General features: G+C 39.8%; 1 protein-coding gene across 1 annotated transcript in view; it reads right to left on the reverse strand.

The window, feature by feature from the left end:
* LOC149314782 (cytosolic phospholipase A2 delta-like) overlaps positions 1 to 24938 on the reverse strand; it is a 37622-nt gene extending 12684 nt beyond the window's left edge. Inside the window, exons 1-15 of the mRNA XM_089523149.1 lie at positions 24856 to 24938; positions 23470 to 23635; positions 22699 to 22771; positions 22062 to 22198; positions 20801 to 20932; positions 16198 to 16238; positions 14671 to 14713; positions 13664 to 13727; positions 10706 to 10833; positions 7149 to 7259; positions 6564 to 6601; positions 3756 to 3885; positions 3239 to 3375; positions 690 to 912; positions 401 to 518 (exon numbers count right to left, since the gene is read on the reverse strand). Of these exons, the coding sequence (XP_089379275.1) occupies positions 401 to 518; positions 690 to 912; positions 3239 to 3375; positions 3756 to 3885; positions 6564 to 6601; positions 7149 to 7259; positions 10706 to 10833; positions 13664 to 13727; positions 14671 to 14713; positions 16198 to 16238; positions 20801 to 20932; positions 22062 to 22198; positions 22699 to 22771; positions 23470 to 23635; positions 24856 to 24938 (1624 nt within the window). The remainder of the gene's footprint in view (positions 1 to 400; positions 519 to 689; positions 913 to 3238; positions 3376 to 3755; positions 3886 to 6563; positions 6602 to 7148; positions 7260 to 10705; positions 10834 to 13663; positions 13728 to 14670; positions 14714 to 16197; positions 16239 to 20800; positions 20933 to 22061; positions 22199 to 22698; positions 22772 to 23469; positions 23636 to 24855) is intronic.
* Between the last annotated feature and the right edge of the window lie 767 nt (positions 24939 to 25705).

Genomic DNA, 25705 nt, shown 5'->3' on the forward strand with positions numbered 1-25705 from the left:
TCCGCACCCAAGTGATGCCACTGCCTCCTGCCATTTACTGGTTAGGAGAGGGCAGGGGGCACCTAGGAGGCACCTGAATGCAGTTTTGTACCCAGAAGATTAAAGCTACCATTATCCTCCCAGATCTCTAGTAAGTTATGATTTGTGACTTCAACAACTTTCTGGATACCCTGAATGATGATGCCTTCCAAAGAAAACAGCATCTGGATGCAGGCCAAATGGTGCATTTGTCCTCCATTCTGGTGTCATGTTGTTTGGATGACAGATAGCCCAAATCCCAGTTCTGGCATCCCTCCAGACCACCCAGTTTCTCTGCCACAGGTCTCTTGTTCTGAGGTCAGAATGAGGCACCTAGCATATGACTATCAACAAATGAAGGTACTGTTTCAGACTTTGTTACCTTTAAATTCAGAAGTGGTTTGGGTATCTTCCTTGACAGTGAGGGCCAAATAAATGGGCAGTGGATTTTGCCCCTGATTCACAGACAGTTGCTGATCTGAGAGTTTGCTATCGCTCTCCTAATTAAAAACAAACAATGCATTGAAGCACCAAAATACATTCAAACAAAAATAATCTAAAGCAACTGATGCTTCCCAAACCCATCTTTAGATACAGAAAATCAAGTACATCTGGGAAAACAGACAAAGAAATTAAGCTTACTGGGAGAAGTGTGTCTTTGGTGTGCATACCTTATCATGGAACATATGATCAATTATGAGTGACCACACATCAGTAAAAGAAATTGAGTGGCCTTCTTGGGCCCTCCGTCTCAGCTCTTCATTATAAAACTGTAGAGCTTCCAAGGAGAAAGCACTTGACTTGCTCCTAAGAATGCATTCTTGTGCTTTGCGGATTTGGTCAGTCAAGTCCTTTTGGGACCAATCAGGCTCTTCATACAAATTTCTCATTGTCCTATGGAGGAAAATATCTTTAGAATAACACCACACTGTAAGTTAAATTGTACAAATCTAGAAAAATATATAGATTGATTATATTCACAAAGTTTATAGTTGAGCACTTAGGGCCAAATCTGCCTGTTGTTATTGCTGTAGCTGTGTGCCTTCAAGTCATTTCTGACAGACACTGAAACTAATACTGATAACCAGAGTTGCATCCACACTGCAGAAATGATCCAGTTTGACACCACTTTAACTGCCATGGACTATGGAGACTATCACACAGGGGGAAATCAGGGATTCAAAAGACATTTTCTTGGCAAAATCTCACAATCACGACAAAGATTTTCAGATGACTTCACAATCAGAGAGGACTTATCCCAGGAAGTACCAGGAATGGCAACAAACTAGTCACAGAACTTCCCTGTGAATGGTTTGTTGCTGGAGCATTCCTGGTTCTTCCCTGGATAAGTCCTCTCGGGTCACAATGTGTGTGAAAATCTTTGCTGCAGTCACGTGACTTTTCCGGGAGTAAGCCTTTTGCTCCCGCCTTCCCCCACCCCCGTATGATAGTGTCCAATGCTAAGGAATTCTAGGAATTGTACTTTGATGAGATATTTAGCCTTCTCTGTCAGAGAGCTCTGGTACCACAACAAACTACAGTTCCCAGAATTCCCTAGCATTGAACCATGACAGTTAAAGTGGTGCCAAACTGGAGTATTTCTGCAGCACAGACACAGCCCAGAGCTGAGAAAATCGGTCTGATTAAGTTCCATGCCTATTCACTGAATCTTAGTCTCTCGTCCCTTCCATGTACTACCCCCCCCAAAAAAAATCTTTTTATGGGAATGGGTGCTTTATGTCTATTTGATACTGTGGAGAGAAAATATAAATAATTTTCTTTGTTACTAATGTAAATGGTTTCTTCTGTTTTTTATTTATTTATTTTTGTTTGCTCCATATACAGTTCAGAAGATTGTAACTCACTTTGTTACAAATAAAATTTTAAAAATAAATAAATAAAAGTAATTTCTGTTTGTAATAATAGTTTGAAAACACAGTATTTTAATATACTAATTGTGATAATTTTATGCTAAATCAAATTGTATGTAGTCACATTTTATGTTCCTAAAGCAACAAGAGTCACTTTCAATCTGTAAAAAGTGCTAATGTTGCTTTTTTCCCCAATTTTTCCAAAAATTTCCATTTTTTCCTGGAAAAGCCCCCAGAAAAAAACCATTTTTCCCTCATGGCTTCAAATTTTCCAGACATTTTACATTTCTAGTCTCCACTACCACTTTGACTAATGGTGATGGCAGTTTGTGTCAGCTACAGTAGGAGAACTAAATATTGGACACTGTGAGCTAACAGCATTTTGTAGTTGGTTGTTGGTCTAGCACTCTGATGTGGAAGCTGGGGTGCCTGTTGGTGCATAGAAGCTGTGCCCCCTATGTATGCTCAACCTGTACATTTATTTTAAAATGAAATACAAATGTTATAAAATGCCATAAAATTCCTCTGATGACCTTCCCAAGGTAACCAAGCCTGGATAGAATTCAAAGATGTAGCTATGTTAGTCTGTAGAATCAGTACGTGGCAAGATCTTGTAGAACCTTTGCGACTAACTGAAAGAAAGAAGTTCACAACATGAGCTTTCCTAGACTTCAGTCTGCTTCCTCAGGTCCACTCCACTAAATGCATCTCAGGAAGTAGACTGAGGCCCCATACAGACAGACCAAAATAAAGCTGCTTCAGGGCACTTTGGAGGTATGCTGTTTAAATGATGTTTGCGTTCTAAGAGTCCACAAACTGCACCAAAGCTGTGCTGCAGTCCTTAGGACTGGATTGTGGCTTTGGCGTGACTTCTGGACTCTTAGGACGCATGCATCATTTAAACAGCATACCTCCAAAGTGGCCCAAAGCAGCTTTATTTTGGCCTGTCTGTATAGGGCCTGAGGTCTAGGAAAGCTCATGCTGCCAACTTCTTTCTTTCAGTTAGTCTCAAAGGTGCTACAAGATCTCTCTACATACCAAACCTGGAAAGGTGTGGCATCCCAAGCACTTTGTGTAATGGTTTTTAAGCTTTATAGTTTGCTTTAGCTCTGTTTTATTTTAACTTCTGTTGTAAACTTCTGCCTTAGGTCACGTACTGGGAGAAAGGTGGTATAGTAAGTAAAACCAACCACTTTATTCTTTTGTTTGGAGTTTCAGGATGCCTAACTCTGTGTGTGTACAAGGGTGTGTGTATGTATATACAATTTATTAACTATTTTTAATCAGAAAGATTACAAGAGTTTGACGTTCTGTCAGTGAACAAGTTGTTACAATGCTCATTCACTTACCATGTTGAGCCAGAGGATCCACTCAGGTATGTAATACAGTCTAAGAGGTTCAGCTTCTGCAGTGCAGACAGGTGGCCATACAATGCTGACATGGCCCTGGCACCGCCGCCTGTTGCCATGACAGCTATCACTGGGACCTGGAGCAAGAATCAAGAGGCAAGGGAATAGATAAGTGCCCAGTCCTATATTCTGTTTTAGTAGGCTGTAACTGTCTTAGGTTGCTTTAGACATTTCTCAAGGAAGAAAAGGTTAAAATTCAAGGGTCCAAGTACCACGAAAACATTTATTATAACAAGTCCAGGGTGACTAATATGCTCCTTTCCCAGGAAATGTCTTACATTTCAGCCTTCTGTCCAGGAGGAATTCCAAAATGTCCTCCATTTTCAGCACAACTAAAAGGCATGAATTTACATTTCTAATAGTCTTTTCAGCTTTTATTTTGTAATGCTCTCCATTTTTCTTGAATGTCCCCCTTCATACAAATCCCACTTTTGGTCTGGAAAGGAAGCCCACACACCTCATGACTTCGTAGCTTCTGTCCCAAGAGCTTTTCTAGTGCCCCGGCAACCACCTTTTTCCTCTTGCAAAGGAAGTCTTGCTCAGCCCCACAGAGATCACACTGCAAACGCACGTCCAAATCTCCCAAGCTGGAACAGACAGAGAGAGAGAGAGATTTGTCCATCTGCATATGGGCACAGTATTCAGCTTGTGGGGTGAAACAAAAAACCATGGTCTCAGGGATTGTCACCATCGGTCAAAAGGCCTGGGTTTCCCCCAGCCTCATGCCACCTAGTTCAGGCCAAAACTCCCAGGGCAAGATCCGGCTCAATCCTACCAGACTAGACACAGATCTGAAGGATCAAGCCCAATGCTGGGGTAAATATCCTTTATCCTGGGATAAAGCTGTAGCGGAAAAATCAGTAAACAACTGAATTCCCCTTCTATTTGGTTCTTAGGCAGGGCAGAAACAGAACTGGAGAAGACCCAGATATATAAGAAAACAACAGTTTATTGCTAGCAAGTCCCCAGAATGGAAATAACATTCCAAAATAAATTCTGAAGCCCAGAATTGAGCAACGTTCTACTTTTTATAGGTAGTTCTACTTTTTATACACAAAGAACTACTTTTGGCAATTCTCACTGGATACAGAAAATTCAAACATATAAAAATTCCTTCAATCACTGGACAGAAACAAGCATGTATTAAAACTCAGTTAATTATGCATTAGGAACCCTTCTACTACATTTCATCTTTTTCTTGTCAGTTTATGTTTCTCTATAGCCCCTCTCGTACCAACTTTGTACAGTCCTGTACAGCCTTCTACCATGTTTATCATCAATTATTTTGACTTAAAGTAAAGCACCAGGCATCAGAGACATCCTTCAAAAATGTCATCTTGTCCTTTTAATCCATCCTGTTGAAAAACTCTTCTTCAGCATTTCTAGCTGAGGCCCCACCTTCCTTCTGAGTTCACCTTTGGGTCTTTTTCTCAATTACATGTATGTGAATTTATATTCATTATATAGAATATTACTTTTAGCCACCACAAAATACCCCTGGTTTTGCACGGTTTTCTAGTTTTCAGTTTCTGCATGGAAATATGGTTTTCCATGCAGAAAATGCTGTTTTCTGTGCTAAACAACCATGTGTAAATTTTGCACACAATAAGTCCTGAACTGCCCGAAGTGCTGAAGTCTTTTTGGTTTTTTGTGGGTTTTTCGGGCTATATGGCCATGTACTAGAAAATTTTCTTCCTGATGTTTCGCCAGCATCTGTGGCTGGCATCTTCAATTTTCTGAAGATGCCAGCCACAGATGCTGGCAAAACGTCAGGAAAAAATTTTTCTAGAATGTGGCCACATAGCCCGAAAAACCCACAAAAACCATGGATGCTGACCATGAAAGCCTTTGACTTCACAGCGCTGAAGTCTCAGCCCAGAAATCTCAACATAATTTCTTGACACACCAAAAGCATGTTTTTAAGTCATTTTTGAATATTTTTCAAAAAAATATTAAGCAGAAGAAAGTGGGATGGAGTGGGGTGGGGTTTCCTTCTTTGGAGGTTTTGAAACAGAGGCTGGATGGCCATTATCACGGGTGCTTTGGTTCTGCGCTCCTGCATGGCAAGGAGGTTGGACTGGATGGTCCTTGTGATCTCTTCCAATGCTATGATTCTATGAAAGCAAAGTGGACTGAAGATGACCCCAACTGGGCAGCAAGCCTCTCACACCACTGTAATAATCCTCCTGGCAAATTATCTGGAGATTCAGTTATCATGTAGGGCATTTTGCATGTGGGAGGCAGCTATACCACCCTAGTTTGCATTTCACACATGCAACAGCTTCCCTTGTGGGCACAATGAGTAGAAATGACATTCATTTTCATGATTGTTGTGTGATGAGATTTTTAAACAAGCAAAACCAGTACAGCACATGAAAGTTGCTTGGCAGTGTACTCATAGAAACACATCTTGAAGGGAAAAAAATAATTAACTCTGCATCTTCAGTTGATATTATTGTAGTAGTGCATCTTTATAGTGACTTATAAAGCCCTATATACCTAAGGTACAGGCTATCAGGCAGACTGTATATTCCTATGTGAACCTGCCTGAGCCCTGATCATCAGGAGAGGGCCTTCTCTCAGTCCCACCACTGTTACAAGTATGGCTGGTAGGGACACAGGAGAAGACCTTCTTGGTGGTTGCCCCTAGACTGTAAAACTCCTTTCCTAGGAGTTTTCCTAGTTCACAACTTTCTGTCCTTCTGTCATGAGGCAAAGTGCTTTCTATACTGGCAGTCTTTTAAAACTGGCTTTTTTTAAAAAAGAATTTGATTTCTTTTATCTTTTAAGAGTATTTTCTCTTTTAAAAAGTTATTTTAAATCATTTTAATGTTGTCAATAGTTTAATCTCATTTTAATGTTCACTTTTTGGTATGTTTTAGCAGTATTGTGTTTTTAAACTGTAAGATGCCTTGAGTCCCAATTTTTGGAGCAAGGTAGGAGATTAAAAAATGAGGGAGAGGATCAGCAATAGGAGGAGCGGCAGTTGTTGTTTCTGAGTAAGGGAGTTGGCATGAGCAATATTTGTTCCAAGAGTGAGTTTTCTTAAAGTTAAGAACATTTTTGTTCATTCACTTTTGCTAAACAAAGGTAGAGCACTTCCCCAAATTTCAGAGTTATATTTTATACATTTACAGCATTTGAATACCACTCATTAACAGGAAGCTCACTAGCAAGTTGGCAACACAAACACTTTTAAAAAGTAACATCAATCAGAAACATATTAAAACAGAAAAATTCAGCTGAACAGATATGTATTTCTTACCAGTCTTTAACCCTGAGCTGCAGCTCCAGTTCTTCACTCTGAACATGAAAATATTAAGATGAGCTATGTTAAGGTGCAATATAAATGCACGTTGGTAGAAATATAAATCCCATCTTGGGAGAAAGGCAGGATATACATTCAGTAAAATAGTGTAACATGATATACAGCTATTCATCCAGAGCTTTATTTTTCTTTTTAAAATTGTAAATATATTTGATCTCTTTTACCACAATTTCCCAAAATCTAGAAAACTGGTCCATTGTCTCACAAGCCAAAATGACAGGCTTTTCTTTTATTAGAAAAGTGTTTTAGTTGAGACACAAAGAAGAGGCATGATGGAATGTGCAGGGAAGATACAGTTTACTGTCTAAGGTAAGGCGGTAGGAAGGAAGGAAGGAGGTGCTTCCAGTACGTAATCCTCTTGTCAAATTGCACACAATTATGTTAATCCTTTCAAGGAACAATGGAGTTACAAAATCTCCTCTTAAATGAAAAACGATTAAAGTCCTTTACAAGCCAATAACTTCTTCCCTTCTGCCTGATTTAATAAATCTGTTTTATTAATACAAATATGAAACCATTTACCTCTGTGAGAGATAAGGCAACATTTGTCTCCTTGTCCAAAGGAAGGGTTTTCAGCAACACATCAGGACAAGCAGAATTATCTCTGAACATTTTTCCCTCAAAAAAATTACTCTGAAATAGAATGGATTGCGAGAATTTAAATGTACAAAATTCAGTCAATGTATGAAAAGGGGCTGAGGTCAATAACATACACAATTTGATTAACAGGGGGAAACTTCCTAGTTCTCAGTATTACATACACATTTTACCATTCAAATCTTGCACTGGCAGCAAGATGGCACTCTTTGCAAACTGTTCATACATGATGCCCAATACAGAGGATTGCTCTTAATTTATTTTATATAATATTACATCTTTGGAGGGAAAGGAAGGATATAACAAAAAAAAATCAAGCCAAAAAAATCTTTCTCATGGCTGAGCATCACCACAGAAAAGACAAAATCTAAGTATAGGACTCTATGTGGCACCTAACCAATGGTGTCTTGTGACATCTGTATCAGTGAGGTGAAGAATCCACTCCAGGATTTCTTTCAGACTTCAAAGGAATAATCCAGACTGCTGAATTATTTTCCCCCTGCTCTGAGCCCATAGGTTTAGTATCTATAAACCAGAGGACTTTTTCTTCAGCCACTTTGTCTGTGGAATGACCTGCTGGAAGAGATTTGACAGCTGAATACACTGTCTGAATTTCAAACAGCACTAAAGACTGGTCTCTTCTGGCAGGCCTATCCAAATGATTTTAAATTATGTATTTTAAATGTGGATTGTTTTTGCATGTATGTGTCTTATTTGTTCTTTTAAATTGATGTGTCTTTTTAATTGATGTTGTGTTTCGGGTGTTGTGTATTTGTTAATCTCTTATTGTTTCCCCACCTTGATGCATGGGGAGAGGCAAGTAAGAAATAAATATCAAAATCATCATCCTAATTGTCATCTTGGATATCACTTTCAAAGGCATTCAAAACCTGGAGTAGATTGACTGATCTGATGAAATCAGCTGCCGTTGCCCCCAACGCTGCTTTTGCTGTCCTGAAAAGAATACATTTTAATTCCTTCTTTCAAATGGGAGAATCATGACTCCTAAGGACAAGTTATTCTGAAATGACTTCTCTCTCAGCATGCTCATTCCTGTGAAGTGAATTGATTTCTTTCTACTTTACAACTAGGGGTGCAAATGAATGACAGTGTTTTGTGCAAAGTAGCTGAAGTGCAACTTGAAATCAGCTCTTGATAGTAGAATATGGTATTGCAGATTGACTGAAAACATTTTTGTACTAGCTATAAGGGCTATGGAGAGGAGGATGACACACCAGATATTACCCTTTTTCCATGCTGGAAGAAAGGCTGGATATACAGTAAGTAAATAAAAACATTTTGCTTCTAAAATCTGCCTATGTGGACAAAGGGCCAGTACAGACGCTGGCTTTCCAGTGGCGTGGGGCTATGATGTATGCACACCGCATGCCCCAATGCCGCCCTGAAGCCAGCATTATGCCACTCAGCTGCCCACATGGGAGCAGCTTTTCAGCACTCCAGTGGCACCATGTTTAGCCCCTGCATGCCACAAGAGCACTGGAAAGGCACTGCCACGGCAGAAAAGCTACCCTTTTTCCGACACAAAAAGAAGCAGCATTTTGCTGCCTCTTTTTGCACTGGAAAAAGCCAGAGTGGGGCTGTAGCATGTGGTTGCCACAGGACTTACCCTGCTCTTTCAGAAGTGCCATCATGCTACCCCTTTGAGCCAGTCTGTTTTGACCCAAAGTCATGCAAGTTGCATTTCACATTAAAAAATGGTTCAAGATTTTCCATAACTTGCCTCAGTCATTAATCGGAATGGAGACTGCAATCAAGAAATCAGAAAAAGACTAAGGCCCGGTGCAGACCGCCCAAAAGGGTGTTCTGCCAGCGCCTATTTTTGCTCCGCGGGGAATCCACAGCCTCCAGACTGTGGGACTTCCCTGCAGAGCAAAAAGAACCCACAAAAAGCAGGTTCTTCTTGCAGCACAATTATGATGCTGCAGTGCACCAATGGCGCACTCACAACATCATAATGGCACCGCGATGTGCAGATGCTAGGCATCCTGCACATAACAATGGCGGCGCCCATCTGTACAGGGCGCTGCCATTGTTACGCCCTCGTCATATGCTAGGGTTGAGACACATGTGGGTGGAGCACCCTCGGCCAACCACTAGCACATGACGAGGACGCCCAATAGTCCCATCTGTACCGGGCCTAAGACTTGCAAAGGCAGCTATGAAGGAATTACACAAGATCCTGATCACTGAAGACTAAAGTTATTAGCAAGTAAGCTAATTAGCTTACTTGCTAATTAGCTTATTTGCTGTTCACCGCTATGATCTTTGGAATAGCGGTATATAAATAAAACAAATATAAATAAAACAAATTATTATTATTATAGTCCATGCCATAGTATTTTCCAGTTTCTATGTAAGATTGTAAAAGCTGGACAATAATGAAAGCTGATCGGAAGAATATCAACTCATTTGAAATTTGGTGCTGGAGAAGAATCCTGTGGATATCTTGAACTACTAAAAAGACAAATAAAATTGCCCTACTGCAAATCAACTCTGGACTCTCCCTAGAAGCCAAGATGACTCAACTAAGATTGTCATACTTTGGCCATATCATGAGAAGACATGACTGACTAGAAATACAATAATGCTTGATATGGTAGAAGGCAGTAAGAAACAGGGGAAGAAGGGTAGGGAAGAAGGGGGTGAGCTTTATTCATGCACACTTTTCATATTAAAATGTCTCTTACCTAGGGGTATCATTAGGGGGTGCAGGGGGTTCAGACCACAGCAGGTGACACCCTAAGGGGGCATATGACATTACTGGTCACCAAACATCTGCCTTTTGCCAGAAATGGGATGTGGTGTTTGCCTACATCTCTTTAAAACACTGGAGCTCAGCAAAAGAGATGGGGTGAGTGGGGTCAGGCTCAGTGGGAGGAGAAAAGAGAGGCTTCATTTTTTAAAAATGTGATTCTTTTAAAATATTCTTTAAAAGCATCACATCTTATCAAATTTTCACTTTAACCACATGAAACTAGGTACATGTAAATACATTTAGGCTTTGTGTATGATATTGTAATTTAATGATATACATTTAATTTTGTTAGTTGTTTATGTCACAGCTATTTCCATTACATTCAGTGATATATGAGAATTATGATTTATGAGTAACATTAGTGCAAAAAACATTACAAGGATTCTGTTTGGTGTGGTATAGGGGGAGGCCAAAGGGAGGTGACACCATGAATGATTTACCACACTGGTAAATGATACCAACATTAATGACCTCTTCTATCCCTTGCTTCTCATGTGAAAAAGGCAGTAAAAAAAACAAACCAACAACAAATACAGTATGATTTCCCCATCACATTTACTTTGGCCCTTACAAGATGAGAGAACAAGAAAAGCACAGCTCAGTCCTACCTTTTTCTTCACATGTACCTCTGTAGAACCCCTTAGTAATTTAATCCAGATTCTGTTGTGCAATGATGGAAATCTGTCATCTATACATAAGGTATTACCTTCAATTTGGCTTTCAACTTTGGCTCCCAGTTCTTTGCATAGTGGAATTGGAAGGTGTCTGCATCCTGGGTGATTTTCTGTGTTTCTTCAAATGAGTCATCTACCCGAAGTTCAATATTTTTATGCTCTAGGGGGCAAAGTATTCAGTTCTATCACATGTCCAGATGAATGGATTCTTAAGTGCAACAGACAAACCTCTCTCTCTCCTTTTCCTTTATATATGGGTGAAACTATCTATAGATTCAAAAGGCAGACCTGTGGAGTCAGTATGCCCTGTGTATCCAATTATGGGTAGTTTAAAATGTCCTAAATGTCTAAAATGGCAGGTCAGATGATCAATTTAAGGCTCGGGACCAACTGCCCCCAAAAGGGTGGCTTGCCGGCGGCTTATTTCCCTCTGGAGGTAAGCCGCAGCTGCCAAAAAGTGTGGTTTCCCTCCAGAGTAAAAAGAACCCAACGTAAGTGACATGCAGTGCCATGCGGATGCTGCACAGTACTTACATCACAATGGTGGCACCTGTATACACGGGATGCCGCCATTAGTATGCTACCACTCCATACGAGGGTTAGGGACTGTGCAGTTGGTGCACAATCCCTAACCCTAGTATTGCCGCCGCCACGCCCCTTTCGGACTGTCTGTCTCAGGCCTAAGGTGAAGAAGTGATATGTGCTGAACCCACCACGTTTGCATCCTCAGTCCTTTTCCTCAACTGACTTTCTCCTCCATAAGGTTCTGAGACAATCAAGGAGTAAAGCATTTCATCAAGTGGGTGAATGGGAAAGAAATCGGAACTCTTCTCCTCCACTGTTCATTTGCTTGAAATAGCTTCTTCTCCCCCAGTATCCTGCTTTACAGCACTTCATCACACATGTTATTCTAAGATGATGGCAAAGTGTAATTGAAGGTTCCATAAGGCAGTGCTGACTACCAGTCAGTCAAGCAAGAGCAAGGAAAGGGGAAAGGCATGTCAAAATGTGGGCACGCTGTTTCCCTTATCCCTGCCTATAAGATAATGAAAGCATGTGGGACAACATGGAGGAAGCTTGAAAAAACCAGATCTGTTCCTGACACCAGTAATTTTCATAATCACACTGCAGATCTTTCACACATGGGAGTTTTATCACATGATCCAAGGCCACAGCCATGGTGACAGATACTCATGTGGATGTAAACATTCAAGTGGACATTAAAACTCCCATTACACAAACTGAGGCAGCTTGTCTCAGGCAGCATTAAAAAGTAATCAAATTGTGAAACATCTAATTTAAATAATATGCACATAGATAGATAGACAAACATTAGCACTATATGGGGCACCAGCTGGATTTTCTGCTTCAGGGGCTGAAAGAACATAGGCTAACTGCTTAATATGGTAAGCATGCTGAAACAACATGCTAATGGCAATGGGTAAAGCACCTGGCCATGTCAGCATTCCTTATGTGTTATTTTCTTATATATAATTTTGTAAATGGTGTGTATGTGTAAATTAATGATAGATCATTATCATCTACATCATCATCATATGTACTCCATTGTGTGTTAAGACACTCATCACATGAGGTGCTCTATTCATGTGTAGTCTTTGCTCACAGTTACCAGTGCCTCAAGCAAGTATAATCTTCTCTTGCTATGCTCATATGTGAATGAGCTGAGTGAGGTGACAGGCACGTGTATATCTGGATAGCCAGAACATGAAAGCAACAAGTTACTAATTAAAGTTATGTATAACTTTTGGGAGCAATGATGGCATAATAAAGTTACATTTGAAAACTAATGTAACCAGTTACCCCTCTTGAGTGTAATTAGTAAAGTTTTCTATTTTCTATTTATTTTTAAATTTTAATTCAAAATGGTATTTTTAGCTGCTTTTTGCATGAAATGTTGCAAGCTTTGTGTCATTCCCGTATGATTTCTAAGGCATTTTTAAGGTTAAAAAAAGATAACAGAAAATAAGAAGTAATGGAATGACTCCCCAAACAATGATGGTTTCTTTTAATAATAAAAAAAGAAGTAACAAAACATATTACTTAGTAAATTTCCAAGCTCTGGACAGAACATCTGTAAACCGTATGCACAGGCATTCACTTTAAGTGGAACTGTCATTGCATCTCTTTACCTCTCTCCTGTTAAGGAGCAGAGACTGCCCTACCATTAGACAGATGCCTAAGGCTACTTATGGGTGCCATGAAAGGCTAATGAATTCTCATCAATTTATCATTTTTGCATTTTCACTGTTAGAAATGGGAAGATGTGCTAGTTGTATGTTCTTCTTCAGAATAATTTGCCTGGTTTTCAGCATGATGCACCTTCACTTGTAGTGAGTGGGAGGTTTTGTCTCACTGCCTCAGGCAGCGAAACATCTTGAGCTAGCCTACAAGTAGTGAGGCAAACTTTACTATTCTTCTATTTTACTGTAGCATGGGAGGGTGAGAATATGGATGATACAGATTACTACCTTCCAGAATTGTTTGTACCCTGGTTATACACCCACATATACAGCAAGTTCTTGAATCTGGATTGTGTGTATTTTAAAATAAAGTGTTGACACAACTTAATAGTTATCAGTTGCTGTGTTTCTAAATACAGAAAAACAAAATCAGGCTTTGGATATTTTTAAACAGTAGCTTTTAAATGAGCTTTCCTCTAATGTTCTATGGTTTTTACTTGAGATCTTTCTATAATATATTCCTCATGGTGACATCTTTGGCTAAACTATTCATTTAGCTAACGCAAAGTCTCTGCCAAGCCATAATAATGTCAAATTCAGACTGTCTGAAGGAATTTTCCATGATATTTGTCTCTCTGTATACAGAGAAATAGATGTTGGACTTTTGCATTATTCAGCTGCAAGCTTTCATGACAATGGAAATTTGGAAGCAACATGTAATATAATATGAGTTTAGTCAAAGAAGATTTTTATTTGGATGCATTTAATAAACTTAGCATTCAGACTCACTTTTCAAACATTCCTCATTTTTCCCTTTGTCTATCTGAACTTCCAAACAGGAAACCTCACGAGACTGTGAAAGAAACAAAGAAAAGTTAAAAGGGAGTTTATAGCAGGACAGGGTAATTTGTGATTTTCAGATGTTGAACAACAGTTTCCATCATTCCTAACCCAATGGGCATGCTGGCTTGGGTTAATTAGAATTAACCTATCTAAAGAGCCCCTGGTTGCCATTCCTGCTTTATGGGAACTGTTTGTAGGCTAAAACATTTCATATCTCTATTCTGATCTTACTGGACCACCAATTTCAAAGATCTATATATTGTAAATTGGAATGTAGCCTGACATTTTTTACAACCAACTCTGGTCATTAAAAATTATATCTGTTTGACTAATGTCGTTTCTCACCAGATGAGTTACAAATAAAGTTCGAAGATCAGAGACAATATGCCTCTCAATTTCAGTTTCTAGGGCATATGAATTGATTTTTTTTTTACTCTCATATCCTGCTTGGGAGCTGCCAATAGATATTGACACATGTGAGAACAGAATGCTGGAGTAGATAACTTCTTTTGTATGATCCAGCTTTATTCTTCTTGTGCTTTTAAAGAATGAGTCAATGTCAGTCCATGTCAACATTTAGGCCTACTTTTCTTTTTTTTTAAAAAAGACTCTACATGGACATAAATGTAGCAAAATTGTTTTCAATCAACATTCTTTTCCTGTGATGTGGATAGTTTCCATTTTTGAGACATGGAACAGAAGTTTAAAAATCTGATCTCCATATGGCTATTTTAGCCCCTAGACATTGGACCAAAAGTTTTCTGAAGTATTTGCTCTGATTCTACAATATAGGATAATTTTTCAGAAAAAAATTAATTTCAATGACAGTCTTGAATATCTGATAAAGATCGGCGAATGTTTAAAATCTTTATCTCTGTATCTCTTTTGCAACTACAGTATTTAAGCTCATATAGGAATTATACTGAACAAAATACGTTGAATGTGGACCTTACCATTAGGATGCCATTTGTAATTATTTGCTCCAAACCACAACATCTGGAGGGAAAATGAAACCATTCAGCAATAAAATACATATTTTTAACAGAACCTAATTTGGAATTAAGCTTCCCAGACATTCATTCAGTATTCAACTATATTTATAAATCCTCTGGGAGAACAGACAATTACTGTTCACTACTACAGTATTCTATGCCAGCACAGTTTCTGAGCCTCTCAGCTGAAAACAAGTTATCACTGAAAGGCTCACTAACATGGGAGATCTATATGCACTGTAGAGAAGTAATTGGAAAGTTACTTTTCAAGAGTAATTTGTTTTGGAATTCATTACAAATCCACCCCCCCAAATCATTACTCCCAACATTGCAGGAAGATTTAAGCATTTATTTAATTACAGTTTTTCCATTGCTTATTCTGTATCTTTGTGTTCATTTTTGGTTCAACAACGTCACAGCTTTATTTATATCTTACTCTCTCTCTAAAACTAAGGTCCAAAACACACTGCAGAAATAATCCAGTTTGAGACCACTTTAACTGCTCTGGCTCAATGCTATGGAATTCTGGGAACTGTAGTTTTTGAGACATTTAGCTTCTCTGTCAGAAAGCTCTGGTGCCATAATAAACTACAATTCCCAGAATTCCCTAGCACGGAGCCAGGGCGATTAAAGTGATCTCAAACTAGATTATTTTAGCAGTTTGTTTTGGATCACTGATTCAAGGCAACTTACAAACTAAAATACAAAAGTTCAACATTAAAATAGAATTAAATTACTAATAACATTTAAAGCATTGAGTTAAAAATGATGAATTGCCCTTTAAAAACATTTAGTTGTCAAAAGTCTATCTCAATAATTTTTTAAAAACGTATTTGCCTTGCAACAGAAAAACAGCAAGTAAGAAAAGAGTTCCATTGTCTGGAGGCAACCATCAAGAAGGTCCTATCTCATGCCCTCAGGATCTCAGAAGAGATCTGAAAAATCCATCTAAAATGTAAGAAAATAGCCCACATTTTGAAAAAAAAAACTTGAATAGCACCAAAAAAATTATCCCTTAAGTAGTGAGAAACAGTAACAAGCAGATATTATCTGTTATGTTTAAAATATATTACTGATGTTACCCATCATTAGGTTGTTTTCAAAAATAACTATGCTCTGTCATTATGCCCAAAAGTCTTACATAAAGTTATATTATTTTAAACGTATTTCTAAGCTTTGCTTCAGAGAGCAACTGGAGGAGTTCTAAAACAGAATAAATGCATACATTAAGTATACATACAGAGGCATACACATAGAACTGACACTGGCAACATATACATCAGGGGTGGGGAACATGTTGTCTTCCAGATGCTGCTGGACTGTAACAACCATCAACCCCAGACATCAATATTTAGAGGCTCACATGTTCTCCACATAGATAGACCAAACTGATATATTAACAGGTTGGAAGAACACTGCTGCTGATTTATTCCTTCTTCATAAGATCATCCTTTCTAGTAATTGTCATGATTAGAACAATTCACTCACGTGCTTTCCATCTTGAATTCTACTTCTAGACTTTCTGGTCCCTAAAGAGGGAATAATGACAAAGAAATGATGGTGCTTAGATTGCAGTTTTACTCCCAAACCACCCAAGTAGTGTTCCCTGAGCAATGTCAGAGCAAACATCCCTTTGAATAGCTAGCATGACAAATGATGCTGCTAGATTTATTATCCTCTTTTTTTTCACTAGGCAATTCTGTCTATCAACTTGGTCAAGTACTTCCAAATCAAAGTTACATTAGAAAGTATTGTTACAGTTGCATAAGTGTTAGTAAACAGAAATATAATTAGAATGAGTATTATCATATGACCAGGGATGTCTTATTGTTCCCAGAGGAGAAATAGATAGTGGGAAAATAGCCAAAGACAACTTCTCAGAAACTTAGAACAAAATCAACCTATCTAGTGCAGTTCAAGTGACCATTTCCCTGAATGTTTATATTACAATAACAGTTACTTTGAGACTATCAAATGGCCAAGCCACAAAACTGTAATGTGTACTTACTTGATGGAAAGGCCATAGCTTGGCAAAAGAGTACACACTTTGAAAGCGGAAGTCCCACTTTCAATCCTTGTCATCTCCAAGTAGGCCTAGAAAAGACCCCATATGAAGGCAAGTCCACCCCTATCGCCATCCCTTCACCACTACCACTTCTCCTCAAATATCTTATTGTAAGACAAAGCTTTGGAATTACTAGGCATTTCCATGCCACTATTAAGGTATGAGCAAATTCAGCACGTTGTTCTCGTCACTTTTCTTAAAAGAAATATTCCAAGCTCTGCTCAAAGACATACAGTGAGCAAGCTCTCTGAAAGCCAGCAAAACTCAAATGCTTGGCACCTTTCTAAGAGTTGAGGAGTCCCCAAAAATTATTTGTACCAACTCAAGAGTGAAGTATTGGACACACAGCTGCTCCAAATAGCTCCACTAGTTGCTGTCCTCCTGCAGTCTGTGAGAGTTGGTGAGGCTTTCTAGAATTCCCTTCAGGGGAACACAATGTGCTGTCCCCTGTTCCTCCTATTCTACTGCCTGAGGTAGCAAGGAGTGATGCTACCAATCAGAGTAGATAATCTTGGGCTAGCCATAGACTGATTATCTAAGGGGCTCAGCACACTGCCACTCAGCACACTGGAAGGCCTGGGTTGGGAACGTGGCAACCACACACCATGCCCCCAGCCTGGCAGCGGCTTCTTTCACCGGCTACATTCTGTACCAAAGATGTGGTGTGACGCTGCCTGACATGTGGTTGGTTGGGCGGCATGACACTGGCTTGAGGGCGGGTGGTGGGTCATCATCACTCTGCCCTCAGGCCGGCATATTTTGCCAGTCTGTTGAGGGCCTAACTCATATACAGTTAGGTTCCTCTGGCCCTAAGCAATATGTTGCAATGAGATTAAAGGGAAAACATTTAGTTTTCTTGTGTGAAATCAAAGGATTTCACGGCCAGCATTCATAGCTTTCAGGTTTTTCGGGCTATGTGTGGCCATGTTCTGGGAGCATTTATTCCTGACGTTTCCTGATGTTTTGCCTCCATCTGTGGCTGGCATCTTCAAAGGTGGGGTTTTCTTGCTTTTTGCTACCCATTTTGTCATAAACAAGGCTGATACTTTCCCTGCCATTTTTGTTTTGTTTTGTTTCTACACCCCAATCCTATTTTGTTGTTTGTGCCTTCAAGTTGTTTCTGACTACAGGGTCAGTACTATGGGCCACAATCAATAGACACCTTACTGTCACTCCCTAGAAATTACTGGCACTGTATTGATCCTACAGATATGCTGTCAGACAGCATTCTATGTGAAGTGAACAACTAGTCTGCTTGTGAGTCTTTTCTGGCATATGGCAGTTTGAGGCTGCTTTAACTGCCTTGGCTTAATACTAGAGAATTCTGGCAACAACGGTTTTGTGAGCCATTTAGCCTTCTCTGTCAGATAACTTTAGTGCCACAATAAACTACAATTCCCAGGATTCCCTAGCACTGAGCCAGGGCACTTAAAGTGGTCTCAAACTGGATTATTTCTGCAGTGTATTTTGGACCTCAGTCTCCAGAAGCCCTGAAAGTTGGTTTCTAGGGATGTACTTTCCATCTGCTACTCACTCTTCTCTTATACTCAGCCTTCAGCTGCTGTTGTGCGTCTGACACCTAGTGGCTACTACTGGTACAGAAACAGTTGTATGTTATATACTAGATTTAGAACAATATCCTGAGTCTTGTGTTGCTGGACATGTTAAGAAGGAAGGTGAAAATACCTATGTTATTTTCCCTTAGGATCCATTCCTAACAATTTTAATGTAAGCCTGGTGTATTTGGACCCACTTTCTCAGAGGCATTAATGGAATACATTTCTCTCTGATCCCATCCCTTCAACTGTGCATTCTATACCAAAGGCTTGAATACTGTACTCCACTGCTGTATCTGGAGAAGCATAAAATCATATAGAGATGGAAGGGATCCCAAGGGCCATTTAGTTCAAACACTTGCCAGTGCAGGATCTACAATGCCTTTATAAGTATCAGGAACACTCTGCCTTACTGGAACGAAACTCACACTGGCAATGCCAGTCTCTGACTACTACTTCAAAATCTGATTACTTTAACATTATAAATGGGTTTTAAGAATATGAGAAAGGGTATTTAGATTGTTTTCAGCAGCTAGTCTCAAAATGCTTTCCCATTCAAACAATGGTGATTTCCCAAAGAAGTCAAATGTGGGTAGAGATGGTGAGAAATTATGGTCCCAAACCCCAAAAATCTCACCAATGTATATTTAAACTGAAAAAGACGGACATCTTTTGTATTTCTTTTTCCCATTAGTGAGTTTGGTGACTACAGCAGATGAATTACATTCCATAGGTTGGATCCAGAGAAAGCTAGTCACATTTTAATTTCATTTGTTTGCTTAATTTCAATGGGACACAAGTTTAACTAACTTCCTCTAGATCCGATTAGGGTTGCCATATCCCACCTGTGGGTGGGACTTTCCTGGGTTTGGGTGGGTCCACACGGTCCCGCCCCGGTTTGCCCCCACCCCCGGGATTTCCCCCACCCCCGGGCTGAGGGGAGGATTCCCTCCCCGCTTGGGCTCTGCTGCCACTGCCGCGAGGCCGGGGCCCAGGCCGGGAGGGAAAGCCTCCCTGAAGGGAGGATTCCCTCCCCGCCTGGGCTCCGCCGCCGCCGCCGCTGCAGCGAGGCCGGGGCGCAGGCTGGGAGGGAAAGCTTCCCCTCAGCGAGGCTCCTATTCAAATGTAGGACACACAAAAACTGTGTCCTACATTTGAAAATTTTGTCCTACATTTGTCCCGGTTTGGAGGTCCTGACGTATGGCAACCCTAGATCCGATCCTTTATTTTGATTTGAAAAATTGAATAGAACCTAATATATCTGAATAACATACAATAAATTATTAAATTGCTTTTTTGTTTTGTTTTACCTATATTAATATGTACAAGCCAAAGAGGAGAAGCTTTAAAGTCACTGGAACCAAAATATCATAAAAAACTAAACACATCAGTATAGAAAATGCAAAGGCAGAAACTGACAAAACATTAATCCTTAAAAATAATCAGCATACATTAGAGACAGATTATTCTTGTTCCAAGCACAGCACAAGCACAGCGAGGACATATATGTAGACAGCCACCTGGCATCACTATGCATATGAAAAAGACACTATCACATTTTGAGTTTGCTATCAAAGGATTCAGCTGGTAAATCATTACTACAACCCTTGGGAATGTTTAAGAGTTTACTGAACCAGTAAACTAGAAATAAGACTATGTGCTGAAGAAAACGGCCTTCAGAGCTGCCCATCTGATAATTATTTTAGGAGGCAGTTGAAATTAAAATAAATGTTGCCTATGTACATAATTTGCTTGCCTTGCAGAAGTGGTTTCAAATCTTTACTTGCTCATGAATTGTGCTAGGCCAAATACTGTTTATGTTTCAGTATAAACTATGGTGTTAATCCCAACCCCCAAAAAAGAGACTTACCCCTGGCAAGACAGAGTTACTTACAGGATGCAGTCAGGTATTATCTCATGGAAAATGCCACCGATGCCACCGGGTGACTACATCCCGGCTAAATCCCAGTTCCTAGCCACACTCAGCTGGCCAATTTGCAAAGTCCAAATCCCTGATTCCAGTGCAGACTGTCCTCATGATGCAAGGTCAGTTCTGTACTGAATCTGCCCTTTCCCTCCCTTAAACCAGCTTAATAAAACTTCTCTTTTGCTGTAAATTTTGCAGAAAAAGCCAGAGCACTCCATAGCAACATCAGATGGCTGTTTACACGTGTCCCACTGTGCTAGCTGTTGCTAGTACCACTGGTGCAAGTCGCTCCTTCTGAGGTCACAACGAGGTGCCTAGCCATGTTGTGGCACAGCGGGGACATATATGTAGACAGTCACCTGGCATCACTATGGATTATGAATCTGGGTGAATCTGGGGCAGCTCTGGGGCCAAAATGTTCTGGGAACAGCCCAGAGAATTCTGGCCAGTATAGATAAGCTCTCAGACAATTAAACGGGTATATTTTAAAAGATGGTTAGATAGACTAATGTTTAAAGCAGCATATATATTGTCAATCCTCACCTGCTCATTCAAAATGAAGTTTTCCTGAATTGTTTCCCCTGGCCTCACTTTAGCAATATCATAGTTAACCGTGAAGAGAAGGTCATCTTTGGTGACCACATCTTGATCATAAAGCTTCAATTCCAGCACATTCTAAGTCCAAAGAAGAACAGTTTGTGAGAGAAATACACACACACACACACACACTCCATTTCACAAATACATTATCTGTGGACAAGCCTAGCAGGAAAAAAAAACATTGACTAGGCCAAGCTCTCCAACAGGTTCTCATTATATGTCTAACTCATAACCTCCAACATTTTGTAAATGGCAACTGGGATCTATGTGGCTAAGCAACATCAGAGTGTATGGTCAGGCAACAAGAGATCAAAGTTATTAATAAAGAAGTACAGTCACTACTACTATTTTAAACCGAGAAAGCCTAGAATTTATATACAAGTATACTTCAGTTAACAAAGTAGATGTGTTTCTGAGTATTTATTCTTTAAAAGAATATTTGCTACCAGAGACAGAAATAACATGGAAAGAATGGAGAATAGGTTACTACTCAATGAAAGAAAGAAAGAAAGAAAGAAAGAAAGAAAGAAAGAAAGAACCATTCAGCATGAGCAGAATTCTAAACTAAACAATATGCCCATATGAAATGAAACAACCAGGTCAAGTAAGTCTTGCATAACTAAACATCTTGAACTTTCTAGAGACCACCTAAAGTTTTCCTCTGAAGGGTATCCAAGGGTGATGTTTTCTTTCATCAAGCTCTTCTTTTCTTATAGTTTCCATTTTGATGGCCAAACTTGTTTTGTTTTGTTTTAATCTGGGGGGAACTGGTGATGCTGGCTTATCTGTTGTTCCTTCCCCCCCCCCCCCCCCCCGCTCTGTTTTGCTGTTCATAAATGCTCAGTAAGGTATTCTAGAGGCTGGTGCTCTTTACCTTGCTTCTTGTACAGTACAGTATTATAGCTACAGTACTATTGGCTAGATAAGAGTCCTACTTTTCCCAGTTCAACTTTTATTGTATTTTTTGAACTATAAGTCCTAATGACCATACTGACTGAGGGTTTCTCGGCATTGTAGTACAAAAAGTATTTGTTCCCAAGGTCTGAATGTGACCCTGAAGTACCAAATGCTGGTGTTTGCTTTAGCAGATCTTGCTTTTTCTACATACCTCAAATCCTAAAACTGTCCTCTAAACTGAAACCTATTTTAAAGGAAATATTCATTATAGTTCTTCAGTACAGAAACAACAATACAGTCTGTCTACCTTGCTCTGAGATTGGATAACAAAATGGAAGCTTTCATTCCAGACAGGATTGGGAGTATTTGAGATGGTTTTAGTCACAACTTGCTTGTTTGAAGCTGATGGTAGCCAAAGGCTCACATAACAATCAGAAGATGACACTAAAAGAAAACAGAAATCAACTTTAATATGCATGTTGAGCTTTTAAACATACTAGGGATGAGCAATAATTTTGTTTCAGTTCATTTCTGAGAAGAATTTACCAATATTCCATATTTTTCATATTCAGGATTGAGATTTTAACATTTTAAATATAGAAGAAATGGAAACTGAATGATTTTCTCATCTCTATAACTAGCTTTTATCTGAGTCAGCTCCTTTTTTGAACTTTAATAGAAGCGGTTAGCTCCTTTTTTATGTTTAATGTTATCTTTTTTATTATTAATATTTTATAGGCTTCTCTGAGGAGAGAAAAAATACATATTTCTTAATCTTCTACCCAAGACTTCTCCAGGCTTCCAACAAACAAAACCTTAAAAGGAGATATAAATCAAAATCACAGAATATTGAACACTTTTTGACTCTTCATTCTCCAAAAATGGGGTTTTGAGGTAGAAAAGAAAATCTCCAGGGAAAATGAGCAAGGAAGGTGACAACTCACACAGGTCTCTTGAACATATGCGTCGAGCCTGGATGACCTTCACAGAGAGTGGGTAACATGGAAAGGTTCCAGCCTGAAGACAAAACAAACAAACAAACAATGTAACTTGAATAGTGAATATCAATGCTTTTGCTAACTGTCATCAAGTTGATGTCAACTTATGTTGACCATATGAATAAGAGATCTCCAAGTCACACTGTGATCAACAGCCCTGCCAGGTCTTGCAAACTTAGAGCTGTGGCTTTCTTGACTGAGTCTATGCACCTGTAATGTGATCTTCCTCTTTTCCTACAGTCCTCTATCTTGCCACGCATTGTCTTTTCTAGTGAGTCTTATCTTTTCATGGTGTGTCCAAAGTGCAAGTTTAGTCATTTTGGATTCTAGGGAGAGTTCAGGTTTGATTTTTCTCTAGGACCCATTTATTTTAGTCTTTTTGGCTGTCTATCTAGAACTCTTCTCCAGGATTACGTTTCAAATGAGTTGTTTCTTTTCCTGTCAGCTCTCTTCACTGTCCAGTTTTCACATCCCATACATAGAAACTGGAAATATAATGGAATGTATAATCCTGACTTTGGTATTCAATGTCACCACTCTTCATTTAAATTGCCCTTTGATTTCTTGGATCTTTTGGAAGAGGTCTCTTGTTGCTCCTTTTTTGTTATGGTCTTCTATTTCTCTTCATTGATTGCTTTAGTAGTTCTATTTGTTCCTGCGTACAAGTCATTGAACAGTTGTGTTCAGGGTTCTGGCCCTATTTCTGTCGCCTTTTACTTTTGCTTCTTGTTTGTCCTTATCTGCTTGAAGAGTTTTGTCTGTTGCCCAGTGAGGCTTTTCTTTCTTTTTGGCTGCAGAGAGTGTCTTTTTGGTTTCTTCTTCTTCTCTCATAATGTCCCAGAGTTCTCCTTGCTCCTGGTCAATTAGGCTTGATCCGACAAGCCTATTTTTTACATTATGATTTAATTCTATAGGGATGATCTTTAGGTGGTATTTGGGGAAAGTGATTGATTTGGTGTTCTTATTTAGCTTTGCTCTAATGTTTGACCTTGGCAGTTCATGGTTTATACCACAATCTGCTCTTGATCTTATTTTTGCAGAGAGAATGGAGCTTTTCCATCTTCTGCTTCCAATTACCATAAGTAGGCTGTCTGATTTCTATATTGCCCATCAGGTGATGTCCATGTATACTTTCCTGCTTCATTTACTGATCCTAGGCCAAATTTTTCTGGAACATTGGTTCTGCTCTGTCTTCTACTTTTGTCTTCCAGTTGCTGCGATTACCAACATGTGCTGTTTTGGATGTGTGATCAATTTCCTCCTAGAATCCAGCATAGAAATTTTCAGTTTGTTCAGCTTGTGCCTCTGTTTTTGGACCATAAACCTAGATTATGGATATACTGATGGGCTTTCCCCAAAGTCTTATTGATATTATTTGGTCAGACTTTGCATTATGTTCCTGTTGTTGTTGTTGTGGTTATTATTATTATTAACATTTATTTATAGAGCACTGTAAAATTTACACAGTGCTTTACATAATAGGAATCAAAATTCAATAAAATAACAGTAGATGATTAAAAAAACCTGCCTCATGGCATACAATCTAAAACATCAATGTACAAAATTAAAACATCTCTAAAATAATATAACAAGTATACAGAGAGCCTGCGCCATACAAGGGCTCATTATAGATGACTGTCAGCTTAAGCTGAAGCTGCCCGGCAATAGAAACAATGGCGTGTGCACCCGCAGCGAGCCCAAGCCCTATTCTTGAGCATATGCACTTTTTGCTTTACGTGGGGGGGGGGGTCCAGAACGGATCCCCCGCGTAAAGGGAGGGCCAACTGTACAATGAACACATGAGCATCACAACAGATTAACAAGCAGTACTGTGTCTGCTTTTGCTAAATCTATCATCACTATTAATGCCACCCCATTTCCTCTTAGATGTTCATTTCCTGAATAAAACACCGTGTAGTTATCTGACTCAAAACATCCCACTCCTGTCCAATTTAGTTCACTCACCTCAAGTACTGCAGTGTTTATATCTTCCAGATACCATGTTTTTACAATATGTGTCATGCAGCTCCAGACTTTCATTTCATCTCTGAGAAAGTCAGCACCTGAATATCCTTTTAGACTGAGTCCAGTTGAGTCACTCACCACACTGCTACTTGTCTTCTGCTCTTCCCCAGTACCATGTTCAGTGCCTTCTGACCTGGGATAGGCACTATCTCTTGTTTCATTTTGGACTCTCTCATTTTAGGGTTTTCATGGTAAAAGGATTCAGGAATAGTTTACCATTGCCTTCTTCTGCACAGTACTAACTAGTGTTAGCTATGGTGCCACTGCTATTGGCGGGTTACAGACCGCCATAAAGTATGCTCTCCGCGTGTACTAGGGTTTGGAAGGGCCGTATTAGGGTTAGGAAGGGTCTTACCTTCCTCACGGCCCTTCTTTCTAGTACGCGCGGAGCGCATCCTTAATGGCAGTGCCCATCCACATGGGTGCCGCCATTTTGACGTCTTGGACGCATAGCGTCCAGACGTGTCGCACAGAAGTGACGCTGTGAGGGCACGCTTCACCCTTCGCGGTGCCACTTCCGCGTTTTGAAAGGGAGCGCCATTTTTGCGCTCCTTTTTCGCTGAGCCGGGAAGCCTCGCGGTCTGGCCACTGGGGCTTTTCTCTGCAGTGAATGGCGGCGGTGGGAAAACGGCCGCTTGAGGGCAGTCTGTAACCCACCATTGTCTCTGAGAGATCCTCCACCAGTGTCACCATGTCTACTACTGCTGTTGCTCAGCAGCTGTTTGACACATTTAGTGGGTCTGACTACTAGCAGTACAGCTGCTATAATTGTAGCCTCTTGCCTCACAGGAGCACACAATCCCATCCCCATAGAACAGTAGCGCCATGGCAGGAAATATCAATGATTGTTGTTGTTGTTGTTGTTCTGTGCCTTCAAGTCATTTCTGACATACAGTGGAACCTCGCCATAGGCGGGTGCGCCATACGC

The sequence above is a fragment of the Sceloporus occidentalis genome, unplaced genomic scaffold, assembly GCF_023333645.1.
Source record: "Sceloporus occidentalis isolate IW3139 unplaced genomic scaffold, rSceOcc1.0.p SCAF_4, whole genome shotgun sequence".
Lineage (NCBI taxonomy): Eukaryota > Metazoa > Chordata > Lepidosauria > Squamata > Phrynosomatidae > Sceloporus > Sceloporus occidentalis.